At 36.1% G+C, this 21,533-nt stretch overlaps 1 protein-coding gene across 4 annotated transcripts in view; it reads left to right on the forward strand.

Moving 5' to 3' along the window:
• Positions 1-21,533, forward strand: part of LOC116672843 (putative homeodomain transcription factor 2) — a 46,261-nt gene extending 24,728 nt beyond the window's left edge. For 2 of the 4 annotated variants that reach the window (XM_032504791.1, XM_032504792.1), the window contains 17 exons: positions 1,379-1,448; positions 3,517-3,675; positions 4,131-4,296; positions 5,914-6,075; positions 8,460-8,688; positions 8,782-8,928; positions 9,588-9,744; positions 9,869-9,939; positions 10,154-10,282; positions 10,412-10,497; positions 11,603-11,795; positions 12,223-12,354; positions 12,592-12,678; positions 13,540-13,695; positions 13,774-13,869; positions 14,036-14,161; positions 15,048-17,297. In XM_032504791.1, the coding sequence (XP_032360682.1) occupies positions 1,379-1,448; positions 3,517-3,675; positions 4,131-4,296; positions 5,914-6,075; positions 8,460-8,688; positions 8,782-8,928; positions 9,588-9,744; positions 9,869-9,939; positions 10,154-10,282; positions 10,412-10,497; positions 11,603-11,795; positions 12,223-12,354; positions 12,592-12,678; positions 13,540-13,695; positions 13,774-13,869; positions 14,036-14,161; positions 15,048-15,068 (2,187 nt within the window). In that variant the 3' untranslated portion in view covers positions 15,069-17,297. Of the gene's footprint in view, positions 1-1,378; positions 1,449-3,516; positions 3,676-4,130; positions 4,297-5,913; positions 6,076-8,459; positions 8,689-8,781; positions 8,929-9,587; positions 9,745-9,868; positions 9,940-10,153; positions 10,283-10,411; positions 10,498-11,602; positions 11,796-12,222; positions 12,355-12,591; positions 12,679-13,539; positions 13,696-13,773; positions 13,870-14,035; positions 14,162-15,047; positions 17,298-21,522 lie in introns of those variants that run through there. The other 2 variants (XR_004327659.1, XM_032504793.1) reach the window with 2 other exon arrangements.

Below are 21,533 nucleotides of genomic sequence, written 5' to 3' on the forward strand. Positions count from 1 at the left end.
CACACACACACACACACACACACACACACACACACACGCACAATAACTGGGTATTAGCGCGTTAGTTGTGCTATATAAAGATAAGGAGCTCCATCAAGCCTCTGTATCGGACCATTCACTGATAACACAGAACCAGATTGGCCTGTATGCAAATATTTGCATGAGCCTGTCAGAGTCAAGTGGACAGCTTTGTGTTATTTCAGTCTTCCTTAAAATGTACACTATTTACAAAATTTGCTAGAAATTGTTAAGAATTATTCCTCTCTTGTACACACGGATAATGAAACCTTCAAGTAGCACTGAGAAACCTTTTGATACTCCGATACAATACACGATACAATACCCAATGCAATCCCTGACTTTGGGTGTTGATGTTTGGATGTGCGTTCCAATACAGCACTGGTCGTGTCCAAGAGCCATTGATAAGAAACCTCATTAAAACCAAACTATTGTCATGCTGCTCACCATAGTAACTTGGACATTGTTTTACTTCACCTCATATGCGCGCGCGCGCACACACACACACACACACACACACACACACACACACACACCTTTAATTGTTCATTTGTATTTACTGTCCTTGTTGCCGCTCACAAAAAAAGGCTGTTCTGCACCACATGCATGTGAATTTCATAATTTACAGCCATTTATAAAATGTCAGTACAGTTTGTCATCACAACTGACACAGCAGTCACACACACGCACAGTTGAAGAATCTGAATACTTTGTTGACCCCCTGAGGGAAATTTAGTTGCAGTTGCTCACAGTCACATTTAAGGTTAAATAAGAGTAAGAAAAGAGCAAGTCAACAAGTTTATGTAATCAATAAATACGTAACATATCTATGTGTATGCATTATAGGAACAAGTGACTGGTTGGCACATGAAGTCACCGTGCCACAGGGGAGCATAATTCCCAGGGTCATAAAATGCACAAGGAGTGTACTTGAAACCGTAAACCTCACTGGGATTAATGACAGCTGTGACACTTTTTTTTTTTTTAATTTATTTATTTTTTAAAGGCACAGGCAAAGTCTTAAGGGATTTTTTTCCCCATCCTCCTGAATTCTTTAGCAAATGCAAAGTAGCAAAAGAGACTTAATGCGTTGAAGTGTAGAAACACATTTTTTCACATCAGACTTAGTTAAATCTAGTAGATGTAAGTAGTTGTCCTTGCAGTGAAATGAAGAATAAAGCCTGTAGCTGTGTGAGCCTGAATGCACGGTGTGCTTCCTCAATGTTGTGTTTATGAAGGCATTAAGTGCACGAGAAGCCTCCTGTAGTTGACTTCCTGTGATTGGTATGTGTATATTAATTATTCCTCTCTGTTTTCTTTGTTTGGCATTTACTCTGTGTCTCTCTGTCTCCCCCTGCAGGGCTTTAGGAACAAACCAAAGAAGACAGGACATGTCAAACCAGACCTTATAGATGTAGACCTGGTTAGAGGTGAGGTGTGGGGGTTGGTGTACACATGCACTTTTCCATCAAGCTCATTAGATCAAATACTGGACAGGCTTTCTGCACGCACAACATTGTCTCCTCTTAAAACACACATGAAGCTGAGATGCCAGCTTCGCTGTGCCAACCTCCGCTCACTGGTTATCCCTACTTGCTTGCTTTCTTCATTTCTCCATCTTTGTTCTCATCTACTCACTTCTGTTTTATATTCATCACATTTTCAATTATTCATCAAATTGGTCAAACGTAACCTCCATTGAACTGAATAGATAATCAAGGAAGAAATGCCGAAATAGTCAATGAAAACAAAGAGGGGGGAAGGAGGAAGTTTGCCTGCAACTAACTACCAATTATTTCTTGATAAATTGGTTAGTTGCTTGGTCTATAAAATGTCAGTAAATGGTGAACAATTTGATTAGTGTTTTGACGTACTCAAATGTCTTGTTTTAACTAGTGATGGAAGATCATGAAGCTTTCCAGCAAATTGGTTTGCAGAAGGGTTCCTTTCTCAATGCTTAATTTCTTCCCACTACCACTTGTTGGTTAAAGACTTATAACAATTCATTCAACTACAATTCAGAGTTGTTTGAACTACAGAAATCTGTTTAGAATTATCTTAATGAATAATGCAACAAAGGCGAAGCATGTAAACTGCGTTGTTTGTCATTCAGAATGGAATAGATCCAAATGAAGAAATGTAAAAAACAAACAAAAAAAACCAACTCAACCCTTGTCATATAGTTTGGGTAACCTATCAACCCAGCAACATCATCAAGTCAATCACCTAAGTAATACTGTCCTTCTCCACTGTCTGCATGCCGACACACTGGCCGCACTACCCAGAGCTACGGGATAAGCCGGAGAGGAATAGCTGTCTCCCCACACAATTATGCAAGTAAAGTAATGATTTAAAAGACACAAATTCTTGATCAAGGGCCCGGCTCGAGGATAGTGGCGGAAAATATCGGCCCAGCCCATGGGTTGTGTCTAAACTGAATGAATCTAAACTTAATGTGTGATACATTAACCAGGCAGAGGGCTGTGAATGTACTTGTGTAGATCATGGATTTATAATAAAACCGTGTAGATCCAAACCACTTCCTATACCAGGCATGTGGTATGGACGGGCACCAAGGCTTGGGATGTCATTAATGATGCCATTTGTGTAAAACGATACTTGATGCATGTTTGGCGGATTTCTCAACTCATGCTTTGAAGCGTCGGCACAGAATGTAACATGTTATAACTGCTACTCAAGATATTCACTTTACTGTCATAGAGGAGTGAAGAAACTAGAAAATATTCACATTGAAGAAGCTGGAATCAGAGAATGTTTACCTTTTTTTTCTTCACACAAAAACTACGCAAACCAATTATCAAAATAGTTGCAGATTCATTTATTATAGTTGACCATTAATCAGTTGATCTTTGCAGCTCTGGGACAAAGAGGAGAAGGAAGAAGCAAAAAATTAAAAGACACACTGCTCTAATGTGATTACAGGATGTATTAAAGGTCACATACGCTTTTCTGTGTTTTCTTTCATATCTACAATGTTATAATATTGGATTTTCATGTAAAACCTGTCCAAAACTTTATATAATGAGGTAAAGATCTTTTAGACAAATCCCTGTGAGCTAAAACATTGAGATTTCCAACTATTTTGAACACTCCGGTTTCAACAGTTTTTTATCTACTCTCGGCTAAGTATTGCGCAACTCTAAGCTGGCCTTCTATGATTGGTTGGCCATGTGCTTCAAGTAGGACTGGAGTGTTTATTTATTTTTTATTTTTTTAAGCCACTGCGCTGTTAACATTGTCCCATGTCCCATTGTCACATGCAAACAGACGTTAACTATGTCACCTTGGTTGCCAGTGTCATTAAATTTTCCCCAATTCCAGGTCACATTACTCCTGAAACATTTTTTATAATATTATTTGGTTTAAAATCTTTTATTTGTGACTGCTGCTATATTCTATTAGTGTCAACTGCTAGCTGTTGAGTGATTAGTTCTCCTCGTTAAATTAAGTGTGTGTGTTTATTTTCTTCCTCCGCAGGTTCGGCGTTTGCCAAGGCCAAACCAGAGAGTCCCTGGACGTCACTGACCCGGAAAGGCATCGTCAGAGTTGTCTTCTTCCCATTCTTTTATCGATGGTGGATCCAGGTCACCTCTAGAACCATCTTCCTCTTACTGCTGGCTCTCTATTTGCTGCAAGGTGTGTGTGTCGATAATTCTTTGCTTCAATAGTGTTTAATGAAATGTTTAAATCTTCTTACAAAAACCAAGTTCACAAGATGTTCAACAGCTGCTACTTGCATCTAATCTACAGTCTGTCTTAATGCACGCGCAGTGTAGAAATATATCTTGAAAGCGTGGAGTACTCCGGGGTTACTTCTACAGAGCTGCACAAACTCTTCCAAGACCACTCAACAGTGTTTTCCAACATGATGCCCTTTCCAGCCCTGACAAGATCTTTTTATTCTTTATCTCGCTTTTAAACCCTCCGCCCTTCCTGCTCACTTCCCCCACATGGCGCATAAAAACACTCACAAACCCTGTATTTAATTTAATACCACAGTTTCATTAAGAGATTTTTGACCATCAAGGAGCAGAAGAATAATTTGGTGAATAGTACTTGTCCATGCATGCTCGCTTCTCTCTCCCCTGCAGCGGCAGCAGCAGTCCTGTACGTGACCATCCCCCAGCCTCATGGGATACCGACCACCGAGGTGTTTGGAGCCATCTGGCTCATGTTGCTGCTAGGCACCGTCCACTGTCAGATCGTCTCCACCAGGACCCCAAAACCTGCCTCCAGCAGCGGGGGGAAGAGACGCAGGTAACCATGGGGAAAAGGAAATAAGCAGAATCTGTGGAAACCTGTCCAGGGAAAAGAGTGCAGAAAGTAAAGGGGAAATTATATGGAGCTGGAGAGAGGAAAGGAGAAGCAGGATAGAAAGGAGGGAAGTTGTTGGAATGAGAAATAGATTAACCAAAAACATGAAAATGGACACCACACCCAGAAAGTCCCACTGGTAGAGATACAGGACAAATGAAGGTAACAAGCGTGAGATAGAAAGACTTTGGAAACAAATGACTTAATAGTTCTTTTGATGCTGGATGGTTTTTGTGTTTGTCGTTTGCTTTCTGACAACTTCTCCGTCAGCTTCTTTCACAAAAAAAAAAATAGAAGCATCTTTATCATGGAGAGTTTTGCTCAAGTTTCTGTCAATATCAACGCCCACCAGACTCTTCTCAGCTTTCAGACTTCATTTAGTGTTTTAATTTTTCTCAATGTGTGTAATTTTGACATTTATGTTCTTTAAAAATTTTATGGGCATGAATTAGGACTATCACTTGGAAAAAAAACAAAAAACTTTTGTATTCTATCTAGATTACACTTGAAGATATGGACCAGTAAATTAGACAAGTCATTTAAATTGATTATGAGTTCCTAAAAGGAGTGTTTATCTTAAAGCCTTGAAATCTCTCCATGATAAATCTAATGTCACTGGTTAAAGCCAATGGGACTCATTGTGTGTGAAAGTAGAAAATAGCTTGCTTTACTTGGTGTGATTTTGTAGATTTTAGACATGCTGTTTGGTGGTTTTCTCTCTCTGTCGGTTTAAAGCTGCTATTTCTGGTTCACAATGACTTAAGACAATTTTCACTCTTCAGAAGAAAATTGGACCATGCCACAGTTTTGGAAAGGGTTTGGGAGGAGCCAGGTAATAGTGTTTGCTCCTTAACTGAATCAACCATGGGTCTCTTTTATTAAGGAAAGAGGGAAAATCAGGAAAAGGGTACAGTTATATTTACACAAATTCTGTTCATCTTTCTCTTCTCATCCAAGTCTATAGACATTTCATCTAATAGACTGAGAAATCAGTCTCTTGGGCAGAAAATTAATACAATCTCATGATTCAAAACCGGCAATTATTTTTTTTTAGAAGTGATAGATAAAAGCTTTCAATTCTGCCAAATCTGACTTTTACGTTAATTTCCGGCAAAACTTGAACTAAATCCTAATTGCATTTTATCTGGGACATTTTTCTTTGTTTTGTCCCTTGTTTACCGGTTTTGAAAGCCCTTATTTGTTTTTCATAGAAATGGATCTGAGATAACTAAAATATTAGATGGATAATGTCTATGGATAAAATTTTCTCTTAATATTAGAAACCTTTTTCATTTAACCAACAAGTTTAGATTTCAATGAAAACCTAAAAGAGGATTTTAGTCAAATTTGCCTTTTTAACTGTATCAACCTTAGTGTCCACTGGGTACGTGAGTTTAGGCAGTGCTTTGCTCTTTGTTAAAATTACTGCTAACACCTAAATAAATTACGATGAGAACATGCAGACAGTTTTCCTGATGGACACACTGCTGTGGTTTCAAATTTTTTTAGTCTCCAGGTTCTCTAAGTCTGTCTCCACCCTCTATTCTTTCCAAACTGAAGGAAGTTGAGGAAGGCATCTCAGATGGAGGTGCATAGGGAAGGCGACGGGTCTAGCACTACCGATAACACACACGAGGGGGCGCCACACTCCCACTCAGCCAGCACCACATACAGCCTGGGTGCTCTCTTCCAAGATTTCTGGCATGATATCTGTAAAGCTGGGTGTGTATTTTCATTTCCCATCTTCCTAAAAACGAGATGATGTACAAAGACATGACTGGGGTTCAGTCCAGGTTAAAGTTTTAGCCAATTTTAATTAAATAATGTATTTCTTCACAGTAAAATTGGCAAATTACAAATCGTTTGTGTTCAACCAGTAAATAATCGTACTGGTTAGGCTTAAAGCTACAGTTGGTAACTTTCATAAAAAAATAGTTTTTTGTCATATTAGCTCACTATAGCCTGATGAATCAGATCATCTGTAAAATTAAAAAAAGTGTTCCTCTGCCTCCTGGTGCTCTAAGGGCATAAGGACAACCACCTAGTTTTAGTTTGACTGCAGTTCACGAGCAACCATTGACACTGTCTTAGGCTATGTTTACACGAAACGGTCTGAAGAGAAAATACAAAAGTGGTGTTGCGATATCACTTTTTATTCTACGTTTAGGGGAGAGCTTTGGCGGGGTATGGAAGAGGATTAGGGCCACTGGTGAAAAATGTATGTGAGTTCTGACTTTATTCTCAGAATTAAAAAAAGTCAGAATTCTAAGAATAAAGTCAGAATTCTGGTGAATAAAGTCAGAATTCTGATTTTATTCTCAGAATTCTGAGATTAAAGTCAGAATATCCTTATCCACATCGTTGAAATCATTTAAATATTGAGCCATTACATTAAAAATCTTTTAGATAACAGAAGTTTATAATTTCTGAAGCCTATTCCGTAATAACAAACCAACGCCTTTTTCTTGTTTCTCTCCACACCGCTGTCGGTGGAGCGTTTTTTAAGGTTTGCCACTCTGGAGGGTGGTTTCACTTTTTTGCGTTTTGAATCCGTAAAAACCCTGTTGCCGTCTAAACAAAAGGCATCTGTTTTCACCTGCAAGCGTTCTTGTGTAAACAGGGCCTTAGCGACTCCTCGGCTCTGATTCGTTGTTTGTCTTTGGTTGCAGGAAAAACGTAAGAGCCCTAGAGGGAGGCAGAGAAACATGATTTTTCACAGATGAGCTGTCTAATCTGCTGCTCTCAGAAATTAGTGACAGCAATAGTTGTAAATATGACAATTATTTTTTTTATATAAAAGTTACCCTCTGGACCCTTTTAAAATAGTTATTTTTTTCCAAATAAAATACCAGGTCAAGAACTGAATCCCAGCCTCGGCTGCAACATCACTTCCCCTCCTAACTTTTGTCTTCCCAGAAAATGCTTCCAATTTCTAATAGGTTGACTTAATGTCACATTTGATATTGATATGCAACTTTGGATTATTGGCTACACAACTATTAATACCTGAGCCACCTAATGTAGCAACGAAAGCAGTCTTTGGTCTTTTGCACAACTGTTTTCAGTGAGGAACGGAGGGACTTTGCAGCTGATTAAGATGTGCATGACTTGCTGACCAAGCTATGTCCAAGACGAAGCACGGGGTGTGGCTCTGTGCTGGAAAACGATCTACCATGAATCAACAATTCTGAAAGTTACTCGAGCTAAAATTTTATAACAATTAAATGTCTATAATTGGAATTTCAAACGGTCTCAGACAGATGCTTCCTCCCCGAGCTTCTACTTTGACCAGCTTTCAGCCATAGCTTTCAGCAGACTGCAGTAGTGTGGAATGTTTCTGAGCCTTGATTGGACTGAATGAACTTGATTTGGTTTCTTCATTGATTAATGGCCACACTCACTTCAGCACTCGGTGCAACACTTCCACCTCTGTCAGTTAAAGCCCTATATATTTACTGTACATACAGAGCGGGTTCTGTTTCCACAGTAGCCCAGAGCAACAAACCAAATAATGGCTCGACATTGTCTGACATGTTGCCGTTTCCATTTTCTTTTCGGCCACCATAGTTCTCCTACACACTTGGCACACTGGAGAAGTTTCAGTCAGTTTCAATCTGCAACCTTACCGCTAGACACCATTAAATCTTACACACTGAATCTTTAATACATTCATTAATCCTGATAAACTCAATGGTTTGCCTTGTTAACTTTATTTAGAGGTTCAGCTTAGATTATCTGTTGTTTTACATGTAAGATGCTTTAGTTACAATACTTTGTCATTGCTTTTATCCCTGAATGATCCATTTATATATTAACTTTGTCAGTGTTTTACTTGAATGGTTAGTACAGCAGCATTTCTCCAAGTTTTGTGCAACACTTTCTCTCCGATATTGGTGTTCATTAATGTTCCACAGTCTTGCATTCTGCTAGGGTGATTTATCTTACTGCATATCTGCTTCTGAGACTCAACTTCGTAACTGGTAAACTCACTGCCCTGCTGTGTTTTATACATGTCTATCTTTTTCTATTGCTATCTCCTCACTTCTTCTTCTACCTGTCCCCTTCCCTTTGTCTGCTTCCTTCCATTCCTGTAATTCCTCCTCTAGATCTAAGAAGTCCAAACTGTCCATCGACAAGTCAACAGAGACAGACAACGGCTACGTGTCGCTGGACGGCCGGGTGACCAATCGGAGCAGCGAGGAGGGGCTTCAGCTCCATGAGCAGCGATGTGAGTCGCTAAACAGGGCTGACGAGGTGTGCTGGAACTCTCACGTCCAGTCCGTTCACACTCACGCACCCCGCAGCGCTGGACTGATCCTGGCAGGCGCCAATAAGGTAAAAACCAGAGACGCGAATACTGTTTGACAACCGACCCGTAAAAAGTCTGTCTCTCCAGGATTTGTCTGACATGTGTCCTGTGTCTTTTAGGAGCCAGCATCAGATGAGGCATCCAGTGAGGAAGACCCTGAAGCATCTTACAGCGCACTCCGCAGGGGAGTTGAAAGAATGAACAGCGACTGCACGCTCAGAAACCGCAAGAATACACACCACTACAAGAAACACTATGCTGCGGAGGTAAACACACACAAAAAGCCAAACACTTTAACTTCTCAGAGCAGTCCAGTGTTTCCCCGCCCAGGTAGAGAAAATCCGTATTACATGTTTTTTTCCCCAATCAGCAATGTTTTTATCTGCAGCGCATCCAGATCAGCTGCATCCAGCCCCTCCCCATTGTCAAGTTACGCGTGCATTATACAGCGTAAACATTCACTTTAGGCTCAGAGAACAGCGTGTTTCGGATCCCCAAAATACAAGAACTTTGAGCACCTTTTTAAATGATTTAACATGAGTTAGAAGGAGAGAGTGGTAACGTGGAACTGTCTGTATGGATCATAGTATAGTTTTATGGTTAAGTTGTTAATATAGGTCTATAACATTTGATAAAATGTATGTATTTGATTGACAAAGCACATTAAAGGCTACACTTCATCAGTATCATCTTCTAGTATGTAAATGGTTACAATTATCTGTTAATGTTATGTAGCTTTTTCAATAAATAGTTCATAAACCTTTGTTTTATTAGTTTATTATTGAACCCAGCCATCACATCCTGCGCCAATCATTACCACAAGTAAATAGCAGTTTGATTTAATTATGTCAGAACAATGCAAACAGGACATAAATATTGTTCCATATTTTTCCTCAAAATAACAATCTACCCTTTTGTCTGTCAGGACGTGCCCAAATCCGGCACCAGCTGCAGCTCCAGATGTTCCAGTCTGAGGACCCGTGACTCAGAAAGCACTCGACACGAGTCTGAGACCGAGGACCTGATGTGGGAAGACTTCCTTCACTGTGCTGAGTGCAGATCATCCTGCACCTCAGAGACGGGTATGAAGACAAGATTAGCATAGAACAGTTGAAGAAGTATTTGTGACGAGTTTGTATAAATACCTTCATAGTTTTGATATTCTGTTCCTGTATTTAAATCAACCCTGTGACTCCTTCTTTACAGAGGGAGAAGGAGGAGGGGCACCTGTCTGCCCCCCTGCTAAAAAGGAATACAGAGATGACCCTTTCCATCAGGTCTGTAAACATAAGACAAGGAAGTGAAACTCACAATTCACTTTTCAACCAAATTTAGCCCTGTTTCAACTCGGGTGTCTTCTGACATGCAAATCACCAAGACATTTTATCGCTTACTGTGTTACTCCAAAGTCCCATTTTAATAGCACTACAGAGCAAAGTGGTTGCAGTAAATAGCCAGGTCAGTAATGTTGTGTGCATGTCTTTCCCTCAGGGTCATGCTCCCTGGATGCACAGCTCCAACCCTGGTTTAGAGAGAGTGAGCGCCATAGTGTGGGAGGGAAACGAGTGTAAGAAAGCCGACATGTCCGTCCTGGAGATCAGCGGCATGATCATGAACAGAGTGCGTGACAGTTCCTGTGGGGACACATGTTTAATGTTTTACCTTCCCCTGTTTACAAAAACTAAACAAATTAAGGCACAAATATAAAAAAAAAAAACTTTCTTTCCATTTCTCTCCCTCCCTACACAGGTTAATCTCTACACACCTGGTATTGGTTACCAGGTCTTTGGCAACCTTGTTTCAGTGACTCTCGGCCTCACACCTTTTGCATACAGGTACTGCTTGCATAACATACGTCCTCTCATTATATTAAGTTCAGGGTATTCAAGACGCAAGTTATTCCTTTGTTGTCTTCTTTTTTTTATAACATGAAAAACATGCTGCTGTGTCTTTCTGGTTTATGAAATTCAGGATGTTTTCATTGTTTGATATAAATACGTATGTTACTTTATATTTTGTTTATGGTTGTCTTGTGGTGGACCCCGGGAAGAATAGACTTCACTATGGTGATGACTAATGGGAAACTTTACAGATATATTTATAAACAACAAACAAGCAAAGAGTTAAGTAACATAAGAAAGAAATTTACCTGGAGAAATATTTTAAAATATTCAAATAGAAAGTATGCCAGAGAGTTTAACTTACTACATATTACAAACTGTCAGTAGTGGGATGTTTTACCCTAGACAGTTAAAGAAATGGACCCACAGACCCCGTTGTTCTGGAGACCAGGGAAGGAAAATAGAAGCACTTTTCCGGTGATGGCTGAGCGTTACTGCGCAGCCTCCAACTGAGCTTGAAAACGTAGATATGACGTGGGCAACGTGTCTGACAGTTGTAAGTCTTCTGGTAGCTGTGCCTAGAGAAGTCTCAATCATTCCCAATCAACAGAGATGGAGAGTGTAGGTATATTTTAGGAGATAACAAAGACACAGGCTAATTACTGCTAACTAACATTGTAGTTAATGTTAGTAATTAAACCCAAGCAGTTGATGTTAGTTTAAACTGTCTGAGAGTTTCTCCTGGCAATAAGATGTTTGTCGACTATGCGACAGCAAGTCGCGTGGTTATGACACAATCATTAGCCTATTTTTACAAAAAGTCTGCTACAGAGACATAACGTCAGCTATAAGGTAATGGAGCCTTTTATACATTGTCGTGTTTCTTTAGAAATAAACACTGGACAAATAGAGTCTTTAAACCCTTCCGATGTAAAGTTATTCAATGTCAAAGTGTCGTCAAAATGAATGGCAGTCAATGGGACGCTAACGGCGGGTGATGGCTTCGTAGCATTAAAATGGCGCCATGGGAGCTACGCTTAGAGAGGAGAGGGTTGCCCCTTGGGTTTTACTTACGTCAGTCTTTCTCCCGCTCCTGCAGGCTGGCTCAGTACCGGGACTTTGATCAGTTGACCACACTCTCAGCCAATGAGCTGTTATCTGTGGCGCTGGGAGGCGGATCTGGATCAGACGCCTTGGTCATCACCATGGTAACACTTAGCTTCCTGGTGCGCATCTGCCTTATATGGCTCTTCTTCTTCCTGCTCAGTGTTGCAGAGAGGACCTACAAACAGGTGAGACAAACAAATGATGAATCATTTCTCTTAATGGTGAAGCTGCACATTGTTGGGTCAAAAACCTTCGACACCAGTATCGTGACTTCGGTACCGGTTCCTAAACAATTTTTTTGTCGATACCAATTATTTAAAACGAAGGAAACTGAAACATTACGGCACAAATCATTTTATTTTTCAGCTCCTACTACGTGAGCCAATCAGACATTAGATCTTGGTAGAAGTATGCTGTGTGCTTAGTGGCTCCCTGACGCTGATGGTATTTACTTGTGAAATTAAATAATGAAGCATTCTTCAATACTCAATAGTTTAGAGGCAATTTGGTTGGTGCCTAAAAAGTATTGAATTCGGTACCCTACCCTATCTGCAGTAGCTGGTACTTTGGTGACTCCTAACTAATTACACTTATTAATGTTCATATTTGCAGAGGCTACTGTTTGCCAAGCTGTTTGGTCATCTGACTTCAGCCCGCAGAGCCAGGAAGTCTGAAGTCCCCCATTTTAGACTGAAAAAGGTTCAGAACATCAAGATGTGGCTCTCACTACGCTCCTACCTCAAGGTATTTCCCTAATGATATTCACACCCTTTTTAAAAATGTCTCTGTGACAACAGTTCAGTCTCTTGACTGTGAATTATGCAATAAACAAATATAGTCAATGTGCTGTTTAACTAGAAAAATGTGCATCCATCCATGTTAACTGTATATTTACAAATCTATTAATTTGGTAGTTGGGAATATTCATTGTTGTAATAAATAAACAAAATATAGTGAAATTCTGTACTGTTGCATTTATAGAGACGGGGTCCTCAGCGTTCAGTGGATGTGATCGTGTCGTCTGCCTTCCTGCTCACTCTGTCTGTCGTCTTCATCTGCTGTGCCCAGGTAATTTCTGAGTGGGTCAAATCATTAAGACATTCTGGCTGTCGCTCCAGTATTAAATGAGGCAAACGTTAAATATAGATCAAGCTTTTAGTGAGGACGTTGTCCGGGTTAGGATGTTTTTACTGTATTGTCATTACTTTAATTTTAAAATCTAACATGTTCAGCAAATAAGTAAATTTATTTTGGAAACCTCAAGTGAAAACTAGTGCAGTCTATGTTGTTTTCATCCCATTCATCTTAGTGCGTTTTATGCCACAGTGTCTTTTATACTACCACTGGGAGGCGCCAAAATCAGATATCAGATATTCTATAATTCTACACCAGGGGTCTTGTTGACCCCTTAACTGAAAGACAGACTAAGCAGGGACCCCTTTGTATAAAGTGGAGTTGCATATTAAACAAATATTGGCCTACAATAACGTGTAGTGCTGCCTAACGCCTTTATAAATATCTTTTTTGCATATAATACTAAGCCATTAATTTAAGAATTATTGGCATGATTTTATAAATCATATTTTAATGTTAAACATACATGTGGCACAGTGAATTCTAGGACTACCTGTGTCTTTGGACGGCTATCTAAGTTATTATCTATAGGCCAGTAATATCATCACTAGGGATTTATATTTGCTAATGTGCAATTTTTCCTATTAGATTCATGTTATTACATTTACATTTGAAAGAAAAAAAATAAATTTAACTTTCAAATATTAACAATAATTTTAAGGCCCCCCTAAAATGACTCTGAAGACTATGACCCCTGTTGACGATCTCTCTCTCTACACATACCGTTTTGAGTTAATAAGAAAACCGAGATAACTAACATTTACAGGCCAAATAAAGTTTCATCTTTTCCTCCAGTTGCTCCACATCCATGAAACGTTCCTGGAGTGTCACTATAACTGGGAGCTGGTGATCTGGTGCTCCAGCCTGTCTCTGTTCCTGCTCAGGTTTGTCACGCTGGGCTCTGAGACCAGCAAGAAGTACAGCAACACCTCCATACTGCTCACTGAACAGGTACACACGGAAAATACACGCATAACCACACTGCAGATATGTCTTCAAACGCTGACATTTGCTCTGTGTGTTTCACAGATCAACTTGTATCTGAAGATGGAGAAGAAGCCTAACAAGAAGGAGGAGCTGACACTGGTGAACAACGTCTTAAAACTGGCTACCAAACTACTCAAGGTACCGTCTGTTTTCACAACTCTTCAAAACTAATTATCAGGATTCCTTACAGTCTGACATGTAGTTGAGGTGGAGCTCTTTTTGTTTTAATACCTGCAACAACAGTCTTTAAATATGCAATCTAATTTGAACTACTGTTTATCCCTCTTTCTTTCTCTCTCTCCAGGAGTTAGACACTCCTTTTAGGTTGTATGGTTTGACTATGAACCCTCTACTCTACAACATTACCCAGGTGGTCATCCTGTCCGCTGTGTCAGGAGTCATATCTGACCTTTTAGGATTTAACCTGAAGGTAAGCGTGCGTGTGTGTGGTTTATGGTATTTTTGCCATTAGGTTGTGAGGTTAGTGAAAGTCATGCCAGACCAGAAAGTGTTAATGGGAGTTTGGTGATGCAGTGACTACTTGTGCTCTCGCCTGAAAAGGACATGTAGTTAACAAAATATTTGTTCCACCACTTCTCTTACGGCTGACTGAAGACCAATTTTTCTGCCACCTTTTATTTATGCTGCAACAAAGGAGGGTTATGTAAAATTGAGTCATGCACCACAGCTACTTCTCTCCTTCGGCGTCAGCACTGTGAAGAACCACCGAAGGTGGACTCAACATGTATTTTTACAATGAAATTTAATAGATTTTCTTTTTCAAATTTGGCTAGTTTAAAACAGCTGAATGTTGCCGCAAAAGACATTAACATCACAGGCATAGAAGTTCACCAACGTTGAACTTTGACTCTCAAATTCATGCGATTGACTAATTGTCTTCACAGTGCTGACCTTTTGAGGAAACCAGAAAAGTTCAAATGAAAAAAGCTTGATCTTTATTTAGCTGTGTTACTATATAGACTTTTCTAGAACCTTGCTCTGAGTCCACAACAGATGCCGAGGTTGCAGACCATTACATTCAGTTCCTCTCAGTCGACGATTATTATAATTATTACAATGTCAATTCTTAGATGGAAACACCCCTATTTTTCTGCTTGTGTACTTTGGTAGAATTGAACAGGTAGCTCAAAGTTGAAATGTACTTTTTTTACATTATGGTATTTCAGAATGTTTCCGCTGTTAAAGATCAGGCATTTAACCTAAAAACGGGAGACTTTCCTTATTACTGAAGAACACAGATCAAACTGGTTTTTAAAATGTGTATTAATCCTGTTTGTCTTTCTTCCTGTTCACAGCTGTGGAAGATTAAATCGTGACAGTGAACAGAAACGGCGTTGACCCAGAATGCTCGTCTAACTGATTTAATGAAAGAACGAGGGACTCGACATATCGGAGTGCTTTTCACCTTTACCACTTTGTGCAATTCAAAAACTATTTATTTATCCACTCAGTGTTTTTACTTAGGGTTTATTTGAATTGTAGGGTTCATTTGAATTGTAGTTTTGTTTAACGACAGAACAATGTCTACAAAAAGTATAAGTATTATTATTAAGCATAACCATGTTTAACATGATGGTTTAGGTTCTCAGTTGCATTTGCAACAGTTCAGTTTTAATTTCAGCTCACATACTTGAAGGCAAAAAGTATTGAGCTGCCAATGGGACAACCATCCTTTTATTGTAATTGTGTTAAACTATTTATATGTTGATTTATATTCTGTTACAACCTTAAAAGTCTGTTACAAAAATACATGTTAGTCAAGACGAGTTTCTAATTTAATTGCAACCTAATGGTTACATTGGTTGAAGACAATTGTTAGATGGTTCAACCACAGAGTATATATCCTCATAAAACTATAGTTGCAAGTATACAAGTATACTTTATCATCTCATTCTGCTGCTTCATGCAGACAATGTTCAACTAAAATTTAAAGATACATCTGTAAGTCCTGGCATTTGACAAATAACCTCTATTCGCTAGTCTTACCAGCTCCCAGGTGTTGACCCTTAAATGTATAGTTTTCGTATCTCGTAATGAATCACGAGTTCTGCAGGTAAAACTTTTAATTTGCTGACTTACCTGGTGATACCTGAATTGTTGCTGGGTTTTGTTGTTACTGGGGAGAGGTGAAATGCCAGACAACATCGGCGCTGCAAAGAAACAATCATCCATCTAATGAAAATAGCTTAATAGTTGACATTTACAGAAAACTGAAGTTTTAAAAAGACCCCTTAAGAGTTTTGATTTCATGACCCATATCGTTTGACAGTATTTCCAGTAATACGCGTGTACTGTAGGTAGAAACATGGTTCAAATGACTGTTAGCTGAGCGTGACGACTTTAACTTTTGTTAAGTGCAAATATTGGCCTGCATGTGAAACTACTCCCTAAATTGATAAACATAAGATCACTTTCTTTAGTATTAGATCAGAATCATGTTGTTTCTGTCTGAGTTTACACATATGTGTCTAACTGAAACTCTGTCTGAAATGTTTGCTCTATATAGAAATATGAATTTACCACTTGCTATAGAGGAAACTATTGGGTGTATAACCTATAGAAAATAGTGAATGAGAGGGTGATTTTGGACTCAATGTATTGTTCCATTCTAAAATAAGTAATCATATAGTACTACAAAACAATTCAATTAGTTTTTTGGAGCTCCTCTGACAAACATTAGAAATTATTTTAGTATTGTGGCAGTTTGGTTGAACACCTGCATATATCACAACAGCATGGAGAGTTTAGCTCTTGAAAAACATTTTTTTGGACTGTCTGATTGGTCAGTTTGTGTCGGCCAAGATTAAACTTTTCCATCATGTCACCAGTTTAGAAATTCTGTGGATTTTGTACAGAATTTGATATCAAACTCTCGGAGCTTATTAGACGTTAGTCAGTTCATCACAGGTTTCTAAACACTGCAGTTAAACATGAATGAAGAAATGCACTTTAAAAACAGATTAAAAAAGAAAGATAGAAGTAACATCTGGTTTCAATGTCAAGAGAAATGTATTTGTACCTCAGTTGCTTGACACAGTATGCATTTGCTATTCAAGCGAATGCTAGCTCTAAATTTAGGACTATTGGATTGACAATTCACATCACTCTCTGTAGTGAATCCCACATGGTACATGTAGTTATCATACACACAAAATATCTTAAATGTGATTAAAATATTGCCTCAGCTATTGGACATTCATTCATAAAAATGCTAGCATAATCAGCTTCAGTGTATTTGAGGAGGAAGACCAAAGTGCTTATTTTAGTTTTGTCTCTGCAGGAAAAAAGAATGTATTTGCAGCACTATGCTTTACAATATTTGTTTCCCTTTGGAAATATTTTAAGTTGTATTATTGTGGTTTTTTTGTTCTTTCAGAATTCATTTGTAAAGGTTGTTTCTTACGTTTGTGGGAAAGGAGATGCACGTTTTACTGTTTTTAAGGAACAAATAAGTTTGAAATGTATGTATGGAAATTATTCTAAGTAAGACTCCATGTGTTTCTGTTTCTAAGAGTCTGAATATTTAGATTTTTTTTGGTGAACTGTTCTGTCTACAAGGTCTAGATTTTTTTTGTGAACTGGTCTGTCTACAAGGTCTACCTTTTTTTTAAGAAAAATTAAAAAAAATTGATGTTGACTTACTGACTTTTCTTTCAGTATTATAAATACTAAAAAGTTCAAAGTATAGTATGTCAAAAAAGTAATATGTTGGAAAAAAATGATAAATTCATAGAATAGTAGGTTGAAAAAGTGGTCAAAAAGTGATTAAAAAGAAATTCACAGTACGGTATGTCAAAAAAAAATCATCGTGCATCATAGTATACCGAAAAAAGTTGTAGCATGTTGAAAGAAATAAGTCACTGCATAGTATGTTGTAAAGAGCCATAGTATAGTATTTTGAAAAAAGTAATTAAAAAGTCTATAGTATAGTATGTCCAGAAAAAAGTGATTAAAAAAAGCCATAGAATAGTATGGCTTTTTAAAAAAAAAGTAATACAAGATTTATTATATGTTGACCAAAGTGATGAAAAAGTTTAGTATGTCGAAAAAAATTATAAAAATTCATAGTATAGTATGTCGAAAAAAAGTGATAAATAAGTCATATTATAATAATGTGTGATAAAAGTTATATAAAACCTATTAAGTATGTTGAAAAAAGACAAAAAAGTCATGGTAGTTTGACAAAAATAGAAAAAGTCCTAGTAAAGTATGTTGAAAGGAGACAAGTACAGTATGTTAATAAAAAATTTGAAAAAAAACTCATAGTATAGGATGTCAATAAAGGTCATAATATATGTCGATAAAAGTAATAGTACAGTGTGGCGAAAGAAGTCATAGTATAGTAGCTTATGTCAAAAAAATGAAAAATACATAGTATAGAATATTGAAAAAAATTTAAAAGCCATAGTATAGTATGTCGAAAAAAGGTCATAGTATAGCATGTTTAAAAACTGCTAAAAAGTCACAGTATAGAATGTTGAAAAAAGTGATAAAAAAAAGTTGAAAACAAGTGATAAGTCATATTATGTCAAAAAAAGTCATAGTATAGAATGTTGTAAAAAGTCATTGTGTAGAATGTTGAAAAACTGATTAAAAAAAATCAGTATAGTGTGGCAAAAAAAGTTATAAAAAGTCATAGTATAGTATGTCGAAAAGTGATAAAAAGTAAAAAAATATGATAAAAAGTGGTATTATGTCAAAAGAAGTCATAGTACAGTATGTCGAAAAACTGATAAAAAAAACATAGTATAGTAGGTCGAAAAAAGTACAAAAAGGTCATGGTGTAGAATGTCCACAAAAGTGAAAAAAAAACATTATGTCAAGAAAGTCATATAGTATGTCATAAAAAGCCAAAGTATAGTATGTGTTGAAAAAAATGGATGAAATATTCAATATATAGTATGTCAAAAAAAGTGATAAAGAAACCATAGTACAGTTTGTCAAAAAAAATAAAAATAAAAGCCATAGTATATCACAAAAGTGATATAAAGCCATAGAATAGTGTCAAAAAAATGTACAAAAAAGTCATAGTATAGTATGTCGAAAAAATAAAAAAAGTCATAGTACAGTATGTTGAAAAAAGTTACAAAAAAGTCATAGTATAACGAAAAAAAGGGTAAAAAGGTCATAGTATAGTATGTTGAAAACAATTGTACAAAAGTCATAGTATGGTATGTCAACAAAAGTGAAAAAAGACATTATGTCAAGAAACTCATGTCATAGTATGTCATAAAAATCCATAGTATAATATTGTAAAAAATAATGATAAAGTATTCAATATACAGTATAGTATATTTAAAAAAGTCATAGTATAGTATATTGAAAAAAGTGATAAAAAGCCACAGTACAGTATGTTGAAAAAGCCATATAGTATTTCGAAAGAAATTCTTAACCCATCGTATAAAAAAATTCATATATAATATATTGAAAAAAGTGTTAAAAAGTCATAGTATAGTTGTGTCGAAAAAGGTAAGTATATGGGTAGAAAAAACATTAAAAAAAGTCATAGTATAGTTAATCAAAAAGAATTATAAAAACTTCATAGTATAGTATGTAGAAAAAATGATAAAAAAGTCATAGTATAGTATGTCAATAAAAGTCATAGTCTTCTTTTGTCAAAAAAGTAATAGTACAGTACGGCGAAAGAAGTCATAGTATAGTAGCTCATGTCAAAAAAAATGATAAAAAATTCATAGTATAGGATATTGAAAAAGTAATAAAAAAAAGCCATAGTATGTCAAAAAAAGGTCTAGTCTTAGTTTAAAAAAAAAGGATAAAGTCATAGATAGTATATTGAAAAAAGTGATAAAAAAAAGCCAGTTTATGTATGTCAAAAAAGTCATGTATAGTATATAGAAAAAAATTCTAAAACTCATCACGCATAGTATGTCAAAAAAATTCATAGTATATTGTAAAAGTGATAAAACCCATAGTATAGTATGTCGGAAAAAGGTATAGTATAGTATGTAAATTTTTTTATAAAAGGTCATAGTATATATATCAAAAAGATTATAAAAAACTTTATAGTAGAGTATGTGGAAAAATTATAAAAAAGTCAGTGTAGTATGTTGAAAAAAAGTGATAAAAAAGTGATAGTATAGTATGTGAAACATTATAAAAAAGTCATGGCATAGTGCATTGAAAAAAGTGATAAAAAGCCAAAGTATATAGCATGTCGAAAAAAATTCTAAAACTCATTGTAAGTATGTCAAAAAATCATAGTGTATTGAAAAAGTGATAAAAAGCCATGGTATATATGTTGGAAAAAGGTAATAGTAAGTATGTAGAAAAACATTAGAAAAAAAGTCATAGTATAGTACGTCAATAAAATTTATAGTATGTTGAAAAAAGTAATAGTATAGTACAGTGTGGTGAAAGTAGTCATAGTATAGTAGCTTTTGTCAAAAAATAAAAGAATTCATAGTATAGTATATCGAAAAAAATAAAAAAAGCCATAGTATAGTATGTCGAAAAAAGGTCATAGTCTAGCATGTTTAAAAATTGCTAAAAAAGTCATAGTATGGAATGTTGAAAAAAGTGATAACAAGTCTTATGTCAAAGGAAGTCATAGTATAATATGACGAAAAAGTACAAGAAATTATAGTATAGAATTTCGACAAAATGGAAAAGTCATAGAAAAGTATGTTGAAAGGAGACATAGTATAGTATGTTGATAAAAAATTATAAAAAAGTCATAGTATAGAATGTCTATAAAAAGTCATTGTACAGTATGTTGTAAAACTGCTAAAAAAAAAAAAAAACATAGTATGTGTGGCAAAAAAAGTGATAAAAGCCTAGTTATATTATGTCGGAAAAAGGTAATAGTATAGTATGTAAAAAAACATTAAAAAAATTCATAGTATAGTATGTCAAAAAAAGTGATAAAACTATAGTATAGTATATTGCAAAGTGATAAAAAAAAAAAGCCATAGTACAGAATACTGTAAAAAGTGATAAAAATGCCATAGTATAGTGTGTCGAAAAAAATTCTAAAACTCATCGTGTAGTATGCCAAAAAAAATTCATAGTGTAGTATATTGAAAAAAGTGATAAAAAGCAATAGTATGTCGGAAAAAGGTAATAGTATAGTATGTAGAAAAAAAATTCTAAAACTCATCGTATAGTATGTCAAAAAAATTCATAGTACATTGAAAAAAGTGATAAAAAGCCATAGTATAGTATGTCGGAAAAAGGTAATAGTATAGTATGTAGAAAGAAAATTATAAAAACTTCATAGTATAGTATGTCAAAAAAAGTGATAAAGAAACCATAGTACAGTACGTCAAAAAATCAAAGCCATAGTATAGTTTATCAAAAAAGTGATATAAAGCCATAGAATAGTGTGTCAAAAAAATTGTAAAAAGTCATAGTATGTGGAAATGATTAAGTCATGGTACAGTATGTCAAAAAAAGTGATATAAAGTCATAGTATAGTATGTTGAAAAAAATTGTAAAAGAGTCACAATATAGTATGTCAAAGAAAATTATAAAAAAAAAAGTCATAGTATGGTATGTCAACAAAAGTGAAAAAAAGACATGTCAAGAAACTCATGTCATAGTATGTCATAAAAGTCCATGGTATAATATGTTAACTAATTGATAAAATAATCAATATACAGTATAGTATATTGAAAAAAGTGATAAAACAGCCATAGTACAGTATGTTAAAAAAGTACAAAAAGGTCATAGAACGTCCACAAAAGTGCAAAAAGACATGTCAAGAAAGTCATAGTATTTCATAAAAAGCCATAGTATAGTATGTTAAAAAAGAATTGATAAAA

The sequence above is a fragment of the Etheostoma spectabile genome, chromosome 23 (assembly GCF_008692095.1).
Source record: "Etheostoma spectabile isolate EspeVRDwgs_2016 chromosome 23, UIUC_Espe_1.0, whole genome shotgun sequence".
NCBI classification, from domain to species: domain Eukaryota; kingdom Metazoa; phylum Chordata; class Actinopteri; order Perciformes; family Percidae; genus Etheostoma; species Etheostoma spectabile.